A 19,903-nucleotide genomic window follows, 5' to 3' on the forward strand; every position below is an offset into this window, starting at 1 on the left:
GAACAGTGGCTGCTGAGGTGCTCAATAAAAATGATACAAGGCACTTTCAGTGGACATTTACTGTGCAAGTCACCTCCATATTTAATGGCCTTTAGTCAATGATAAACTATAACTGTCAGGAGATTGTAAACAGCCTGCGTAACGAACAATCTCTCCTCTCGCAGTGTTGTGTTTGATTAATTAGCACATAGTGAAGCAGATAAATGAGCGTTTAAACGGCTTAACACAAGCTTTTCTGAATAAAGCTGGTATTTAACAAAGGACAACAATCCTCATACCCAAACAGAAACATAGGCTGTGTGTCGCCGTCCTCCCCTGACCCACATGATCGCTGCAAAAATTAACCATATTCATAAGGTTTAAGGCAACTAAAACTACTTGGTTATGGTGAGGAAATGATAGTGACGGTTGAGACACCTTGCACAACTGGAAGGACACAGGCTGCTATTTCTGGTCTCCAGTGCCAAAGTCAGACGGTTTGTATGCCCACCCACTTACCCCAACCCCAGTAAAGCAGTGGCATGCAACTCATGCTCTTGTTTCTATGTAATAACAGGCATTATTTTTACAAGAGGCCACTTAATTAGTTGGCCATGTGGGGGCACCACAATAAGCTGTAAACAGTGACATGTTATCATCTTATGAAGTTGTTATGGCTTATAACATGTTGCCTAACAGTTGCCTATTCACACATCTGGCAGATCCGGAGCGTCACTGGACTTAGATTTACCAGGCGACCTGGTTAATCTAAGTCCAGTATTCATCCTCCTCTCCCCTGTTTTGGTTTGGGGATTTTTCGAGCTTTATTAGCTGAAAACAGTTGGGAAGGAGGTTGACGAGAGAGGCGACTGAACCAGTAAATCTGCTGAAATAATCTGAAAGCTAAAAAGCTAAATGCTCAGTAAAGCTGTGAGGATCTACAGAGTCTGGTGATAATTCTGTGTGGGCTTGTCAATACAAGGCACATTTCACACACACACATTGTCATTTGAGCCATTGTTCAGGGAAAAAACGTAGATAATACAGCTCCTTTAAACATTTGAATAAACAACCAGGGTTGCTGTTTTTCTGCTGAGGACAGTCTTGGATTGGCCTGAATATGTTATATAAGGGTCTGGGTATAATTGCTCAAGAAAGAATAAAAGCAAATTTAATATGCATAATGTGGACATATTGGCCACTTTGTGAATTAGTTCTAGCTTTTCCACCTGTGCTTACTTGCAAATAGTAACATCCCGACTGAGCAGGAAGATATATAGGGTGTTCGTCTCATCCACTATCATGGGAAAGTGCTGCTGCAGTGACATCCCAGTCCACTTCAGATATCATTTGACATCAACCAGATATACAGCACACACCGGCACTGTTTTATTGTCTTTACTGTCTTTGTCTTCTGGGGAAAAACATTGTTACTGGGTTGTAGTAAATGTAATTTTCTGTTGTTGTGGTGCCACTATACACAATGAATGCTGCGTCCAGGAAATGTTGCTTTAAAAAAAAAAAAAAAAAAAAAAAGTCAGTGTGTGCTTATCTGGCTCAGTCCTCCTGCACAGCATCATGCCAACCAACTGTCACTGTCTGCAGAGCAAATATTAGCACAATTTTCACAGTGGGACTGCAGCTATAAATAGAGTACAGGAAGTCATTCAGGAACAAAACGCAAACGTCTGTGTTGACTTCTAATTTTGAAGCATGTAATAATGCCTGCCCGCAGAATAACCCCAGCGCTAATCCCATTTCATTCTCTGGACACTTCTGAGGACAAAACATGCTTCTTAGAGTGGAGAAGATAAGGCTGTTTTACAGCTGTATGTGAAATCGTCGGTTTGATCCTTTCTAATTAATGATTCACAGAGCCTTTGGAGAACAGTTCCTGATTCGGGGTGGGGTGGGGGGGGGGGTTGAAGCCTTTGTTTTTCATTATATCTGCGTGTCATGCTACCAGGCACATTTAACATCTGAAAGCTGAAAGCTTTTTTTTTTTTCATAATTTTTCAGTTCTTCTTTTTTACTATAAAGTCATACGTGTTTTACCTCCACTCCCTGTATATTAGTACTGCGCCACCTCCTAAGCTACAGACAGCAGCCGCTTAACTCTATTTAGCAAAAACTGGAAACAGAGAAACGGCTAGTCCGGCTCTGTTTGGACCCCCTGTAGAACCACAGCTTGTCATTTGTGAAATTAAATATTACATGTTAATGAGTGAGATTTAGAGGTGCTGGTGGACATACTGTTGACAGAGCCGAGCTAGCTGTTTCTGTCCATTTCCAGTCTTTGTGCTAAACTAAGCAAAGCTTCCTACATACTGTATGTGCCTTTTTTTTGACGTTGAGATAATGTTTATTTCCTCTTATAATGATTAAACAGTGAGTTATTTATGCTACGTCATGCTTTAAATATCCTCTTTTTTTCAGTTTCTGCTGTAAAAGTACAAAGCTACACGATGTCAGTCACTCGATAAATTCACATTTCTTCTTTCGTATTCCCAGACTGTCCGTAAGAGCTCCCACTTTGCTAGAGCTCTGTTTGCTCAGCCGTGCATGGACGAGATAACTCACACCATCATTATGATTAACAACAGATATGGTGTTTGAAGTGAAAGCAATTAATGACGGCTTTTGGTGAAAAGGGGATTATGTTGAAAGATCCACACCAGCACTGATTCATTCAAGGACCTCCAGGGCAAATTGTTGATTCATAAACCAGAATTATTTCACTCCAGAGATGCTTTTCCTTTCAGTGAAACTTCAATAAAAGCTGAAAGGAAATTGTTTTTCTAAGTACTGAAGCTTGATGACCCCACGGTGGTAGAAAATATATTGTTTTCCAAGTAGACACGAGCCAAGTTAAATCATTATCTTCAAGGACTTCAGTCATTCATTTTATTGGTTTTGCTTCCTTCTGTCTTTCTCTGACAGTTTGTCAGCAGAAAATGAAAACCATCAGACTGAAATAAGAGTTCAGTGATCAGACTGTCTAAGAAACTCGCAAGAAAGTTGTAATTAAACTGTGATGTAGCAGCAAATAAAAAGGTGGCTGCACTCAATACAGCTGTACTGAATGTCATTTTGTTTTATGTTCAAAGCCTTTATCAAGGTTTTCAAATGAAGCTTCAAATGTCTTATTATGATATATAATACATAATACACAGATAAATAAATACAGGTAGGTATTCAGTACATTTTGACTTGAACTAGACAACACTCTGGAGTTTTTTGGAAATTGGATCACACAAGTTAGAAGCAGTCGTACACAGCCAGCGCTGGAATTCAGTTATACAAATAGAAGAAGAGACTTAATATTAGGGGAGCGTCATCTTTATCTGCAGCTTGAATAAATATACCCGCTCCAGACTGAATGAATAGACCTTTAAAAAACAAACAAAGGAGTTTCGGTGTCTGCCTCTCGCTCTAAAAGCCGTACTGTCATATGATTTCCATCAGTTTGATACTAATCATGAGGAATACACCACGGAGTAAACCCAGTTTGTAAAAATGCATCCTATTTCTGTCTGTTAAGAAAAAAAAAAACACTTTGTCAACAGCAGCTCTTGTCACCTCACAGCTAGAAGGTCCCGGTTTCATTTCCCTCCTTGGTTGCTGTGGGTGCTGGGGGCATGTCCTCCACCATGCCTTTGGTGCCCACTAAAAACATGCAAGAAGATCACCTCCTGACCAATGGTGACAAGAAGAAACTGGGTCCCCGGGCGCCACTGTCAGCTGGCAGACCACCGCTCCTGGTCTGCCGTGGAGGAAGGCCTGACCAGGATGGGTCAAACGCGGAAGAAATAATTTCACGGATGCATGGCGTGTGCATGTTGTGTAGTTGTGTGTGTTCACCGAAGCATGGCATGTGCATGTGATGTTGTTGTGATTAATAAAGTAAAGTGTCTTATATTATCTTATCATATTAAGTGTAATACCCCCAAACATACAGGAAATGAAATGATTAGCAGTTTAATCAATCTGTTGATTATCGGGAAATTAATTGGCAGCTATTTTGATTAGTTATTGTTATTTTCGATGTTCCTTTGTCTAGTTGTCTAGGTGATAATAAATTGGAAAACTGAAAAACAAGCAATATGAAGATGCAACCTTTGGCTTTAGGAGGACCATTTGTCACATTTTATAGAGGTGCTGCTGTTTTTATCTGTAGTAAAACATGCCCCTTAATCTTTTGAAACACGGTCTTAAGGCAGCAGGTGCTCTGTAGCGTTCCTGTTTTGTCAGCTCTCCGTCCGTGCAGAGACAGGAGAGTGAAGGTAATGTCGAGCCGGCTGCATGAAATATCATAACATGAGGTTTTGTGGTGGGGCCCTTCGGATGTGCAGTTTGCTTCCAGAGGTGGGAGTATGCTGCTACAGTTCAGAGCGCAGGCTAATCCCACTGTTATCTGAGCACTTTATGTGGTTTGTACACTTCTTTTGATGCCTAGCCAAGGTGTTCAGCAATGTAATTTGCAGGTACCACCTCCTTGCTGCTGCTGGGATTTTAGTTAATCTGCAGTTGCTTGGCAACATAGGCTGTTTGATCACATGACTCTGTCTTTGTTGATGCTGTCAACGTTTGAGGAGTAGCTTGTACTGTCGCTCTGATTGAGTGGTACCTAATATCCCCAAGCCCCTCTGATAAGCTAGTCTCTACGATGTATGTGAGGAGGGGGAATTCATTTTGAATTGGGGGGTTCAATCAGAGAAGGTGATGGTACAGGAGGTGAGAGAGGTGAGTGGAGAAACAGAAGAGTGAAAGCTTGAAAGGAAGGACTTAGCTGTACTTGGTTCCCCCTCAAGGCAGAATCAGGAAACCAGTTACACCCCCCCTCCCACACACACATACAGCCCACCATCCTCCCTGAATGTGCGGCCTATTTTCCCTGTCAAGGTGGTGTCCTAGATTCAAACTTCCATCGGATGAGTAAAACAGTAAAGCAAAGCGATTATATCAAGCAAGATGTGGAGGATGGGGGTGTCAGCTGGGTCTAGAAAGCAAGCTTCCTTACTCATATACTGATGTTGTGCTTATTCCATTGGATTTGGACCAAGATGGCGTGTGAAACCTCCTCAGAAAAAAATGGCCTACTTTCTGACCTGTAGGGAAATTGAAAACAGGGATTGCCTTTGTTATTTTGACCCCAGAGCGTACTAATTCCAACAGTATTTGCAATTAACTCGGATGATGATATCTTGGGAAAATGATGTGATGTGTGTGTGTGTGTGTGTGTGTGTGTGTGTGTGTGTGTGTGTGTGTGTGTGTGTGTGTGTGTGTGTGTGTGTGTGTGTGTGTGTGTGTGTGTGCCTCTGCATGCCTGTGCATTTGCCCTTTCCTGCTATGTTGTGCCTGTGTGCATATCTGTGCACTCCTGTTTGCGTTATTAATTAACCGTCAGTGGAGGTGTTCATCCAGAGCAGAATTCACTGGGGTACGATTTTGACTTCTCCGTGTAAATTAAATTACTGAGCGCGGAGCTCAAAGAGACAGCTGGTGATCACGGCATGTAGCTGAAGGCGTGCAGAGCACATGGTGCCCATTATGCCACAACAGTCAACTCAGCTACTGTGAAATTCTACACTTGTCAGTAGTTCGTTCAACAGAGTGTTGAATATTTTACTGAGCTCAACATCTCAGGGCAATGATATTTTAACTTATAGCTCAAGGCCCAGTGTAGCAAAATGTCATCAAATCTCTCTGTGCCTTCATTGTAATGCATTGATTCTTTTAGTGTGTGTCCCAACTGTGAGGCTTTTGTGTGAGCGTAATGGAGTCCGTGCACTTGCTGCAACAGCCTGGCTGTGAAAGTGTTGCCAGGCATCAGTTTAATAAAGATGCAAACGTCATCAGTGCGCCACCACCGCCCTCTCTTATCTTGTTTTGCCCTCCTTTAAATTAGATCACCTTGACACACACACAGATGACAAATGTACAGCATATGGAAACAATGGAAGTTCAGATTTTTAGTCTTCCTCAGTATTTTCTTCAACGTGGTAAAATCTAGTTAGCCTCTCTGTGCTTGTTCCTGTCACTCTTATCAGTCCCACTCCCTCTGTAGACTCACAGGATTTATTAAAAATTGAAGCGCTCCTCTTTTAGGGGGATAATATGTTGGAAACCCTGCAGCATCAACATGAAGCTCTTTAATAATTCATGTGTGTAGCCTGGTGATGGCACAGTGTGGACCCTAGCACTTAAGCTTTGTAGTGCTGTGACATTTTAAAGGATGCAACCACCCAATAAACATTTGACCAGGAGTTTATGTGTCTGAGCTTGGGATGGCCCAAACTATACTGAGGGATTGGTACTGGACATGATCAAGGTCAAGTGTTTGGAGTTGACCCCTTGCTAAGCTGCATCACCCTTATGTACCGTGCCAGTCAAGCTTTTCGTCCTAGCATGGTGCATGTGCAGTTTACAGTTATAACAGTGACAGATATGCTGCTAAATAAAATTTTGGAATAATGAATGGGTCAATTTCACACATTAGGCTGCTCATTTCTAGGCAATGGCCATCAATTATGTGTCTTGAAATGATGACTTTTGTTATCAGCTGCAGCTAGCAGCTTTTTAATGTTTCCAGCTGACTCTTTTTGAAACTATTGCCTTATAAAAGGGTCTTAAATACTATATGCACATGGTGGCTGCATAGATATAATGCTGAAAGACAGAGGCTAAAACTACATGTCCCAGACAAAAAGTAAGCAATCCCTATAAGTCATGATGAGGAACAACCAATGAGTTTTGCACTTCTGGTGACGAGTGATTGCAAGCATTAAACTTCCCTAAACCAAACAAAGAGCAGGACAAAACAACTATTGTTACTCCAAACTCTGATTGTAGTAGCATGTTGACTCCCACACTGCGTCTGTTCCAGTCCCACACAGAGTTTTCCAACAGAACCAGTAATCCCAAATTCTAATTTAGTTTGATTATTCTAACTCAGTATACAAAATGTAGTCAGTAACCTTGTTAGCGGAGCTTCTTTGCAGTTTATGTCAATCAGATAAACAGTGTTTAATCTGTTCAGTACAGTTTTGCTCTAAACTGCTCTGTAGCGCCTTGTTGCGTTTGCTAGCTTACATTTATATGAACAGTTGCTGTTGTGGGATGGGTTTAGGGGAAGGTCAATTTGTGATACCAATTCTTAGATTTCTTTCCACAGCTTTTAGTCACGTGCTACTGGTTGTATGCTCAAATCTTCTAAGTTTTTTTTTTTTTTTGCTTAGATTGTCAAATATCCACTGCTGAGAATTTCGCTGCCACCCCAATACAATGGAAGTGGAGTCAGTAATGCTTGTTTGTGATGTTTAAAGCATTCAAAAAAATCATTTTTTTAAACTCAACAGTGAAATCCCTTAATGTATTATACCTTTATGTTGTTAGAGGATGAAATCCTTTGTGCTATTGGTGAGCTGGACCTCTAACCTCCTGTGGGGAGAGGAAAGAAAAAGGATGAATTTCTCCCTCATGGATCAATAGAGCATTAAGGAGCCATTCTTAAATGGTAGTGACCCTGCTGGCTCACAACAGCAAACATATTACATTTACTGTTTGAATTGCTTTAAATATTAAAGGCACGGGAGACAAAATATGAGACTTGCAATCATCACACACTTCTCATCCAGAACGGTCAGAAGCAACAAACCATGTCGACCGTCCACCATGTGCCCCGAGCGTTCGCACTTAATAACATAAAATGTGCTCTCTGGTTTTAAAGCAGCCCCCATAGTGTGAGTGAAGATTAGTTAATAATTCAGAGTTGTTGGAAGCGTTGTAAGGGGATGGTGTTCTCTGCTGTTCGCCTTCACAGCTGCATGGGGCCTGCCAGTGACAGATGGCTCAGCCCATGTGGAGGATCTGATGCCAGTATAGCCCAGCAGAGTGATTGTGTGTGTGTGTGTGTGTGTGTGTGTGTGTGTGTGTGTGTGTGTGTGTGTGTGTGTTTCTCTCTCTTTCTACATGCTCTTCTTGTTCTTACTCTGTCAATCTCACACTCTCATTTCAGTGCATGTTATGAGCAGAATTACCTCTGTTTGGAGAGTGGAAACAAAGGAATTTTCAGGTCTTTGCTGTGGTTGGTTGCGTGTGTGTTCTGTGGTCGTATTCATCACTGCTGCTTTAGTGTTAAGAGAATGCTTGGAAATGCTGTGAGGTAATTGATCGTGTCTCAGTTATAGGCCCTTTAGGTTTAGCACAGAATGTGGCCTGTTGCTTAATTTTGTAAGTCGTTCCTCACCTGATGCTCTACTGCAGGGTGTCCAGGTGTTGCTGAGAGATATTTTAAGTTCTCTGCATGAGCACAGTCCCCCTCCCTGCCCACAGTAGTCAGCTAGAGGACAGCTTGGTGCTACCTGTTGGAAATCACAGCAACAGCAGGCCACTGCAGCCGTTCTGTGCAGTCTATTCGAGTCCAGCTGATCCTTTTTTTGTGGGGCCTGTGCATTCTGTTTGCTACTATAGAAACCTACTATAGAAACCTTTGCTTACTATCCAGTAAGAGATGATAACAGATCTCATTCGAATAGGATGTAAGATGTCTTCAAAGCAGTGTGGAACAATTTAACCCTGTGTTTATTTTCTTAGTAGAGTTGATGTTTTCATTTTATCCTTATCTTCCAATAGACACCATTTTCTACTTCTCTTATTACAGTAGCACAGTGAAAAACATATTGCAGACTCCGACAGAGAGACATTTCAAGCACTCCGACAGAAAATAATTTGATAATAAAAATTCTGTGTGATCATTATATCCCACATAATTTGTGCAAAGTACGACCGCATATCCACAGCAGTGTCTGCTCAGCTGTGATGTTACTCTGCCAGCTCTCATGCTGTCTGTGCTGAGTATTGTAAACAGTCTGCTCAACAAACTATGCAGTGAAGACAGCGACTTGAAACAGTCTCTGACAGACTTTGAAAGTTGTATTTTATGAGTTGGGCCACATTCTTTCAAGGTGATCTTTCCTAACATATGAATCCCTTTCAAAACAACTTCTCATACCTGGAGTGACATGAATGTTTAAGTGGATTAGGCTATGTGACCTTTTATCTGTCATTTGCAGACATCGATCCACAATAGAAATGTATAAATTTAAAGTGCAACAAAAGCCAGCTAAAAACCAAACAATCATAGCTATATAGCTAAAGCAAGAGAGCCAAATCCTTAAATCTAGCTAGAGATGGCCAGCCTTGACTAAAGCCCCTTAACTGTTATAAATGTATAAATTTCAGTGAATTAACATTTTATTAATTTAGTTTGTTATCTGACATAAGTAATGCAGAAGCTAAATCCACTGAGGGAATAATAAAACAGCTACATTAATCCTGCTAAAAAGGTAACTAGCCTGATGTTAGCTTAGCAGAGTAGCGGTAACTATTTTTTGACTGAAATTCATAGTTGGTGTGCAGTCAAGCTTCTTTTAAATCACTTATTGAAATGCATTAAGGTGTAAATGAAAGTATGATATTAATTTCCAGGAAATTGTGAAAAAAATAGATGGAAAGCTAAGAGAACACATTGCATTTGGTGACACTCTGGTTTCCCTCTGATCATATTCCCTGTAGTTTTTTCAAAGCTTTACTTCAGTGATTTTTTTTTGTGGCAGTGTAGCACGTCAATGCTAAATTCTTCTAATGCCCTTGTTCAGTCACATCAGAGCGTTTTGGTGATGTCTTGTCTCTTTGTCCAACCAGAGCTGCCAGAGAACTGGACAGACACCAAGGAGACTCTGCTGGAGGGGATGGTGTTCAACGTGAAGTACCTGGGTATGACTCTGGTGGGCCAGCCCAAAGGAGAGGACATGGCCTCCGCTGCCATTCGCAGAATTGTTGCCACGGTGAGTCACTGGTGCCGCTCTGACTCATATAACCTTACAATGTAAGTTAAATTGACTCTGACATTTCATAGTCACTGCTTGACAAATCTTGCCTACTATACCTGAATTTCATTGTAAGTACCGAATGCAGTACATGTGATTGTACAGTTTGCATCAAATTCTGTAGACAAGGTCAACCTTCAGCAGTGATGGGAAATTTCAAGAGTGACATTGTGAAGATTTCAATTACAGCGATGCTTATTATAGAAATTCTCTTGTGGATTTGTGAAATTACAGCCTCAAACTGCAGTGCGCGTTATCTGAATGACTAATAGAGGAGTGCTTGTCAACTTTAGTTTTAATCCATCTTATTCTGATGACCCAGGACAGCTTTTTGTCAGGATTGTCATTTATGATAAATGTGTACATTGTTGCACCTTATCTACAATATAGTAAACTTTGAGTACCTCTGCAAACAATGAAAGGGAGACAGAATTTGAAGATGTTTTTGTTGTCCATAACTCAATCAGTCAGAGCTCAGCAAACAATCTATTCTAGGGTAAAAAAGTTACCACCAGAAGTGCTTTTAGACGGAGTGATCCGTGTCCTTCACCCTCACCTCTGTCTAATTCTCTTGGCGTGTGGTTATTCTTGGGTCATGTTTATATCAAGGTCAGCGCGGCTGCATGGAAACAGCTGCTATTGCAGGATTATCGAGGGTTGCACATGTGCAGCAGTCAAATGAGTGATGTGATGTTTGCTTCACAACACTGAGCCACACAGGGGATTTCTGAGCACGGCTTTCCACATCAATTCAGAATCCTGTCAGTTTCCACAAGACCGTTTTGAAAACTGTTGCATTTGAACCAGTGAGTTCATAGACATAGAAAAACCCCAATTACCCGCATGTTTTTATCCACACAAACGTCTTCATTATATTCACAGCTCTCTCAATTTTTATTTCGTCCTCGCACACGTGCACACCTTTTCCCCACCAATAAGAACATCTAATCTGTTGGAGGGGCCTTCTCTGCAGAAAGACAGACAGCACAGACAGCCTAATCATAAACCACCCACCTCTCAATTAGAGACTGAACTGAACCTAATGGCAGGATTAAGATTCAATTGATGTGCATCAGGATAGAGGAAGCAACTCAGTTGTCTCCGTCTGTTCCCTTGGAAACCAATCAACCTGAATGGGATTACGGAATACATTTGCAACATTTCCATTTGCTAAATGCTCCAGTCGCACGTGATAAGACAAGAACGAGGGACCAAACGTATAGAGAGAGGCTGAACTTGGCGTATCTCAAGCTGACAGATTGGTTTTTGCCTCGTGGCACGACATGAGTAACATGACAGAAGAAATTGTGGTTGTTAGCACTTCCTACATGAATGAGCTGCCACAGCCAGCCCCAGCACCCTCTCCCTCCCTATTATAATGTCAGTTTTCCACATTGTAAGTGCTGTGGTTTTAAGCAGAATGTGCTGTTCGTAGTCACCATCTCCAGGGCATTTAGCGTCCCTACAGTAAGCCACGGCATCGTCGCCGTCGTCCTTCAGGAGTCCTTGTTTTTGTTTAAGCACAGATCCCCCTCCTTCTCATCCTCGGCCTCTCTTCACTGTTGGGCTTTATTTCATCTCCTGTAAAAATGAAAGAGTCCTCGTGCAGGGTGAATGTAGAAATGTGCAGTAAATGATGAAATTTAATTTTCCTTCTTTCTTCTTTCCCCTCTGTACTCCATCTCAGTCACTCCACTGATTTTTAACCTGATATCATTTGGGTGTGAAACTAAACTGCTCTCATTTGCTAGCTAATTGCATGGCGAGGAGGTCATTGTCTTCGTCAACAGGCGCTCCCACAGACCGCAAGCTCAGCACTATGGCCGTATTTTCTGAAACTCCAGATGGAGCAGAGCGGCAGGGGGAGTCTGTGGCTGCCAGCCCGACCTCGAGTGCTCATTCTGGGCTCCACATTGCGGCGTTCCTCCCCCTGTTCTGTCACCATTTATAAATTCCCCACGTTTCTGGGACAACACATGCAGGCTGCTGAATTTTGCTCAGCGGCTTCTGTCGCATTTGAGGGTTCTTGCTGCTTAATCAGCAATAAGATGATCTCATATTCGTGCAAGAGTGGCAGGCTCACTCAGCATACCAGTGGCAAGATTTTCTCTGTCTGATTTTCATGTGTTCGTGTGTTTTTATTTTTCATATCCACAGGCCAGAGCCAGTGCTAAGAAGTTTCGGAAAGTAACACTGACAATCTCACCGAAAGGCATCATCATCACAGACACAGAGACTACAGACCTTGTAGAAAATGTCTCCATATACAGGTAAACGAAGAAAACTGATGTCAAGTAGATTTTAAAGATTCGTAGTTCAGCTAATTGAAACAAGCACATTTCTACCAGACTTCCCATTGGATGCAGGTTTTTTTTTTTTTAGCCATACAAGCTGCATGGCTTCATCTGTTCTTCTGCCTGTCTGTCCATCACCCCCCATCCTTTTAGTCCAGCCTGAAACATCAACTACAGATGCTCATGGTTGGATGAAACCTAATGACTTTGCTGATCCCCTGACTTTTACTCTAGCCCCACTGTGAGGCTGATATTTGGGGTTTTGTGTGAAATATTTTGACAGCTGTTTTATTATATGCCATAGAATTCTTATCCAATACTTTAGTTTAAGACTAATTCAAACTAGACTACATTCAAATCTTTATGCAAACAATTGAAACATCATTCAAATCATTAAGAAATGTGACCATAAATGTTCATATAGTTACCTCACAGAGTCAATGCCTGACTTTATACGGATGGATGAGCAATTTGACACGATACATCACTTACATTATTAAATGGATGGTTCATGAGCTAAATTACTGCTATTTCATTTATTTCATCTTATTAAACGGTTCGTCAGCTATGCCCAACAATGCTGGTAATCCTTCACGCAGAAGGCCTGAAAACAAAGACTTGGCTTCATCTGGCACACCAAGAAACTGATATCCTCTATGTAGGTCACTTTCCCCTCTGTCCATTGCAAGGGCTGCTTTTGCAGGACTGAACCGAGCAGTTTTCTGCTCAGAGCTGTCGTGAGTCTCATGTTTGATCAATTCACCCAGAGGCCAGTATTTGGAGGGCAGGAGGGGGGGTCGCAGGGGGTTGTCTGTTACTGTCTCTCTGTGTCAATGAAAGCTAACCTTTCCAGCACCATTCCAGGTTTTGCTCTAACAAATCAGTGATGTGCGTGAGTGCGTGTATGTGTGTGTGTGTGTGTGTGTGTGTGTGTGTGTGTGTGTGTGTGTGTGTGTGTGTGTGTGTGTGTGTGTGTGTGTGTGTGTGTGTGTGTGTGTGTGGACTGTGATATGTTTGGCTGACTTCCCCTCTCTGGATAGCATCCTGTAATATAGACCGGGTCTCGTGTCATTGAGGATTACAGTATAAATATCATATGGCTGGACGGTGATTACAGAACAGGCTGTGATAAAGACAGGAGCTCTGTGTGTGAGAGGATACTAGAGGTTGGTGTGTGTGTCTGTGTGTGTGTATATGTGTGCGCACAGGTCCGCATCGCATCCCCTCCTGATCCACCTTATCAGCGGCAACAGACCACAGGCCAGGGGAATCAGCCTTGCCTTTGATCTCCTTCTCTTCTGGCCTTATCTTCCCCTCCTCTCCCTCCCCTTTTCCTTTTCACTGTCGAGAGAGAAATCTTTCTTTTCTGCTCATATTAACATAAACAGAGCTCTGGACGCAGGAATATGCACGACTAATTGCCCACTTTGAAACTCACGCTGCCATCTTTGCCAATACTCCTGAGTAATGATGCAGGAGAGATTGAGGGCCCACATGCAGAGCTTGGGTTGACTGAGGATTGATTTATCCCCTTAAGGAGACCCCACCCCCACCTCCACCTCCTTACAACCCCTTTCCCCTCTTGCCTCTCCTTTCTTGTGTCTTATTTTAGATGCACATAATCCATTTATTGGCCGGGAAAGCTAGTGAAGGATGAAAGAAAGTGGAGTGTAGATGTAAGAGAATGCATCCAATCAGACTGTTTATTGTGCATAACAAATAAAGGAGACAAGAGTTGGACGCACAAAGTGTATGTGTGGACATACTGTATGTCTTTTGCAGGGATGGACATGTGAGCATTTAGGTATGCACCTCACACAGTAAGGTGAGTGTGTATGTAAATGTGTGTGTTTCTGGAGTTAATTGTGTATTCACACGTAGTGGAAGTGGGGCTGTTTCCCTCAGGGAAAGCTTAGTGGAGGATAGAAAACAGACAGGAAGACGTTGTGTATCACATTGGAAACAGGATCCTTGCAGCCATGACCCTCCCACCCCATCCACCCACACATACCCACCCTCACACACACACAACCCATGCAGTATCATCCTACATCATCGACATTTAAGCTGTTTTACAACCTGATGTTGAATTCAGCCTTCACAGCGCAATTTACAGTGCATCCAGTTTGCAGCATCAGAGGCTTCAATTATATCCAGGTCTGCTTTGTGGCGCTGCTATAGGTCTGACTGCTTGTCGGGGTCAGGTCAAGGACTAAAGCACACAAGAGCTTAGATGGTATTCTACAACAATAATAAAGCTGCATCGTTTTGGCTTTTTTAAACCAAACTGGATATCAAAATGTAAATATGGTAGTATTTTATCAATGGCCATTTGAGCTTCAGCATAACGTTCATATGACGATTCAACCTGCATTTACTGTTCATTTCAATGGAACAGTCAATCACAGAAGAGCAGGAGGGCTCTGTAGCGGGTGATTAAAACCGCCCAGAACATCACAGGTACCTGTCTACTGAGCATGAGTGATGATGGTGAGGTGAGGTGCTGCACAGAGCCCAAAGTATTTTAAAAGAGTATTAAAAATACCCATCCCAGCCACAGCCTGGCAAGCAATACAGAAGTTTCTGCTGCCGCACTACGAGACCTTCAGGGCAGCTTCTTTCCTCAGGCTGAGACTCCTCAGCTTCACACATCCTTCACACTCCACCATGAATAATAGCTCCTCTAGTGTAGTGTAAAGTGTTGATAACGTGCATTTGTGCAACTCTGTGTTGCAGAATGACACATGACTGAACCTTGAAGTGATGGTACATTTGCATCGCAAAGTCCCCTGTGATATCTAATCTCATGTAATGATGGTGAGAACTTTGTTATTGTATGTACAATGCTGTATATTTGTGATCTCCAAAATGAATAATCTTCCTTATGTGTCTCTGGTATTTCCATTTCTAAATAACAAAAAAACATACAGCGGTGCTTGCACCTCCCAATGGGCAGCACATTGTGAGGTGTTCAGCTTCCACCTCGGCTGGTGTTACTGATTCATATTCTGTCAAGAGCTCTCAGAGAGCGAGCAGCATATCAATCACCATAAACATGCAGGTCAGAAAAGGAGAACTGGAACGATCACTGACACCCTGCCTGGTAATGGCGCTTGTTGCTCTGACATGTCATTAGATTTGTGAGAGATGTCTGCAGGATCACTGAACAGCGCGAGTGTTTATTTTGACATTTTGTGTTTCATTATTGCACATATGTCGGGTAAAAAGTTGACCAAAAAAAGTTCATTGTTGCATTAGAGAGCATACCTGCTTTATTCAGTGTATATAGAGAATTTGAGGCTTTGATGTATGAAGTTCTATTGAAGCTTTGTATTGTAAATATTTAAATATTTCCAATGATATTCCCTCTCTGCCTCACAAACACCGGTGCTCGACACAGTGAGGAGATCAAAGGCTGGCGGTCCACAGAGCCCCTTTGGAGATATGATGCAGACTGACAGCTCAGCTTCTGTTGTTCAAGCTGAGCGAAAACTCTGCGATGCTGTCAATTATTTATTTTTTTTTCTGTTGTCGTTTCAAGCTGAAGGCGTGTTTTGTGAATACGGTGCATTGTGTGGCACATTGGCGGCAGCAATTAAAATCCTTTAAAAAAAACCAAAACAGTTGTCTTATAATGAGCGAACTCTGCATGCCCAAGGATTTTTCAGAAACCTTTGCACACACACACGTTCATCACACTCCATATGTTAATCAAAGCTTAAATGTGTACTCACTCCAATGAGATGCCTTTGTTTAGCGAATCATATTACTGCCACATGGATGTCATATTATAATGAACAGTTCTCTGTTACCCATACTGTATAATACATTTGTATTTGTGAAACTATAGCTGTTGATAACAGGAGATGAAAAGTTCAGAACATCCATGCTGTTCACTGTCATTGTGTAAGTAATTGTGCAGTTCACTGTTAAAATTACAGTCCTCTAGATTCTTGCTGATACTTACCAGCGAGCAGAGGCTGCTCAGAGAGGCGCTGTGGGTACACTGGCCTATTTGCTCATTTTGCTTATGCTTCCAGCTCAATGTTCAGGGAAATATAACAACATACTGTGAACAATGAACAGCTTTTCGTGTTGAAACGTGTTTGTAAAACAGTCTCAGAACTTCTGGGTATCTCTCTACTGCAATATGTAAAAAGAGAGGAGAGTCTGCAGGCTTTGTGTCTTCAGGCAGCAGCCTTCATCTGACTGTCAGTGGTTATTTCAAGCCTTTGTGGAACCTTTATTTAACTTTGCTCAGAGTGGGACCTTTTATTAAACAACTTTCATGCAAAGGCCTTTTTCACTGTGTTATTGTGTGTACGTGTGTGTGTGCATTTTAACAACAAAACCACAGCTGTTACTGATTTCATTACTATTGATTGTGCTGCTCCTGTGATTGTGTTGCCAATGCAGCAGTATGAATCATTGTATAATGTATGACTTCATCATCGTTAATAATTAATACAGTTATTAATAATATTGGAAAACAAATTAAAAGTCAGAGAACGCACACACAGCGAGATGCAGATCTGTGGGGCCTGAAACAGTCCACATAAGAAAGAAGTGAAATTGAGGTTGTGCAAAATTTAACAGGGAGAAAGTAGATAACATGTCAATAAGATGATAATTAAGTTTATATATCGAGCAGTTGGAGTGCTTTAGTTACATCACACTTGTTTTCCAAACTTAAAATAGGTCAACCTTTTCAACATATTCTCCGCTCGTATTTCTGCAATTAAGGCCCAAATGTAAGTTGAAGCACTGGGGGAGAGGGGGAATATGCAGAGCTGGGTGTCCAGGGCATTGCAATATGGGTCATGCATCATGGGCGTGAGCCAGCAAACAATCTGAGGCTGGTGATTTTCTGCTTGTTGGTTGATCGAATAAGTTACTTAATTATTCGTGGCCCTCTTGAAGAGCAGCAGCAAAGGAGTGGCTGCCAGCTGCAGATCCCTCTTGTATACAGTGTGCAAGTTAGTGTAATGACTGCAGATTATGTCCACACATCGCGTCCTGCAGTCTTTCCTTCTGGTGATGATGACATGCATGCAGAGAAGCTTGCAGAGTTTCTGAAGTCGTAATTGAGATACGATGATTTGATAGTCAGAGAAAAACAGCCTCGGCTGTTCCTTCCCTTGCATAATGAGAGTAAAAACACCCAATCTTGTCCTTGTGCTGCTTCTAATTAAGGTGTCTGTTTACTTATGGCGACAAAGGTCAAGAGCATCACTCACTGTGGCTCATTTACACATCTATTTAAAGCAACAAACATGACGCACACTGCTGGTTCAGGGAACAACCTCAGACAGACATGCGAGGTGACTTCAGATCGATACTGCTTCTAATAGCCTGCATAAAACCCAGCAAAACAAATGCATCGGTTTTGGGCGCTCCGCTTCAGTGAACCCATGTGGGCTGTTGTCGGGGAGCAAAATGGCTTGGTGGACTTTGTCTAGATTGGTTTTAGATAACCATTGAAAATAATAGGCCACGGCTGTCAGTGGATTTGCAGACATTCGGATTTCTCCAGCAGATATTAGATCCAGGAGAGATTGGGCCTGACTGTTGGGAATGAGGTCTCAAGTGCAATAGAGTCACAGCAGAGATAATTTCGTAATCCAGGGCTTTCCATTTCCCACTGACAGCAGAAATTCAGATATTTCAAGAGAAGTCGCACTTTGTTATGTAACCGTAAGGGTGAGGCCGTTTTCTACATCTACATTTCCCTCGGCTTCACTACCCTTCGGTAGTGGTTCGTGTTTTCAAGAGATAAATAAGACACAACTCTGAGGAACAACACCCAACTTATCTGAATACAGTGAATTCAACATAAACTCATACTTTTTAAGCTGGTGTGTTGGCGTAGCCCAGCCAAAAATCTGTAGAAGTTGTCCCTGTACCTATTATCATAACACTTATCACTGACTCGTCTGAGCTTTGCACAGAAAACCTTGAATCCACAAAGCAACATAATATCAGCATTTGAGTTGCTACAGTATTTGCATAAAACACGCTTTATCTGAAAATATGAAGCAGCGAAGAGCTCAGTCGCAGCTTCAAGCATCTCTCATGGATCTCCCTGCTCTTCATTCGTCTGCTGCTCCAGCTGTGGGATTTAAGTCAGCATAATATTCAGAACCACCGCTCTCATCCGGCTATGATTGCTTTGCTTATGCATATGCAAAAAGGTCGAGCGCAAAAGCCAAATTATGGCCTAAATTGACATCTATGCAGTGTACCTTTGATCAAGAGCGCAGACCTGCAGCTCGTGCATCGTCCATGTCGTCCTTTGTTCTGCATGTGTCCTGTGATTAAAAAGGATGTTTGCCTCAAGACATTCATGTCACAGATTGGTTCATCGTAACAGGTGGATTGACAGTGTTGCTAAATTGCATGCTGATTATTGTGTCTCTTTTATTGCAGAATCTCGTACTGCACAGCGGATAAAACTCAGGATAAGGTCTTTGCTTATGTCTCTCAGAGTCAGTTCAGTGAGACTCTGGAGTGCCATGCATTTCTCTGCCAAAAGAAGAAGATAGTAAGTGTGCAGCTCTTGTGATTTCGCTGTATATATATCTGTGCTTATCTTGTTATATGGAACACATGCTGGTGGACTTCAGCAGGTCACAGGGTCAGTTTGTTTGAGGACTGAGTCCAAGTAATGAACTGCACTTGAAGCAGCAAGTCGCATAAATGTAGACGGTGTGTGGCTCCATCTTGTGGCAGTTCTCCTCACAGCTCACTAGTGTCTGCTTTTTCCATTCAGTTCAGCTGAATGGTTTAGTTTATAGAATAAATGTTTAACACGTTAAAATCTAATTATGGCAGCAGATTGATTAATAATCAGGCTAAAAATGTTAAAGCAGAACATTTTCTTGACCACCAGATCACAGCTGTTGATTATGATTTCATTCTTCATGCTTCACTCCTGTGTTTTTCTTCCTGTCTTGTTTTCTCTCCAGGCTCAGGCTGTGACATTAACAGTAGCCCAGGCCTTTAAAGTAGCCCTCGATCTTTGGGAGATTGCTCAGGAAGGTGAGTTCACTGAACAAAGGGAGTGGAGACAGTTCAATAAAAGGCTCTCCTCTTGAACCGTTTAGACAAAAGGATGGAAAGGCAGAAAATTCTTCGACCACAATCTCCATTGCACTATATGAGCACACACGCATCAATGTATGTGCTGCATTTGAAATCACTGTAAAACCTGAATTGCTAACATCCAAAGTTTGAAATGCTGACACATCTCAACCATCGATGGATGCTGTGGCTTTCTTCACGTTTAGATCTGACAGCTGTTTTTTTTCTGTCTGCAGACAAAAGCAAGAAGGCCAGGACCTGCTGTTCCTGCGCGGCAAGCAACGGTCAGACAGAGACAGCAAACACCCAGTGTGTTCCAGCAGGTAGGTTCATCTGATTGTGTCCTCATCCAGTCTGCAGCAGTGACAAGAGTCGTGATTTTCTTACTAAGAGGCTGCAGAATTGATCTCCACACAGCAGAATATCTTTCTGCTAATTACTGCAGGACAGTTGGGTTAATCTTTATCTTCAGTCTAAGGTCAATGGTGACTGTTGCGTGAACCTTATCAATGTTTAGGTGAATTGAGGGGAAACAACATTGGGAAATATGCTTTATTACAGAGCTATAGATGAGAAACCAGTCTCACACCTGTCCCTGAAATCTAAAGTTAGAGCCAGCATGTGATTAGCTTACTTTAGCATAAAGAGTGGAAACAGGTG

At 42.1% G+C, this 19,903-nt stretch overlaps 1 protein-coding gene across 2 annotated transcripts in view; it reads left to right on the forward strand.

Moving 5' to 3' along the window:
* Positions 1 to 19,903, forward strand: part of LOC139347701 (low density lipoprotein receptor adapter protein 1) — a 44,598-nt gene that overhangs the window by 13,626 nt on the left and 11,069 nt on the right. For both annotated transcript variants that reach the window (XR_011603347.1, XM_070987446.1), the window contains exons 2-6: positions 9,685 to 9,827; positions 12,027 to 12,139; positions 18,590 to 18,704; positions 19,129 to 19,201; positions 19,480 to 19,566. Coding sequence is in view for 1 of the 2 variants with exons in the window: in XM_070987446.1 (XP_070843547.1) it covers positions 9,685 to 9,827; positions 12,027 to 12,139; positions 18,590 to 18,704; positions 19,129 to 19,201; positions 19,480 to 19,566 (531 nt within the window). In the remaining variant the exon portion in view is untranslated. The remainder of the gene's footprint in view (positions 1 to 9,684; positions 9,828 to 12,026; positions 12,140 to 18,589; positions 18,705 to 19,128; positions 19,202 to 19,479; positions 19,567 to 19,903) is intronic.

This window comes from Chaetodon trifascialis, chromosome 19 (assembly GCF_039877785.1).
Source record: "Chaetodon trifascialis isolate fChaTrf1 chromosome 19, fChaTrf1.hap1, whole genome shotgun sequence".
Taxonomy (NCBI): Eukaryota; Metazoa; Chordata; class Actinopteri; order Chaetodontiformes; family Chaetodontidae; genus Chaetodon; species Chaetodon trifascialis.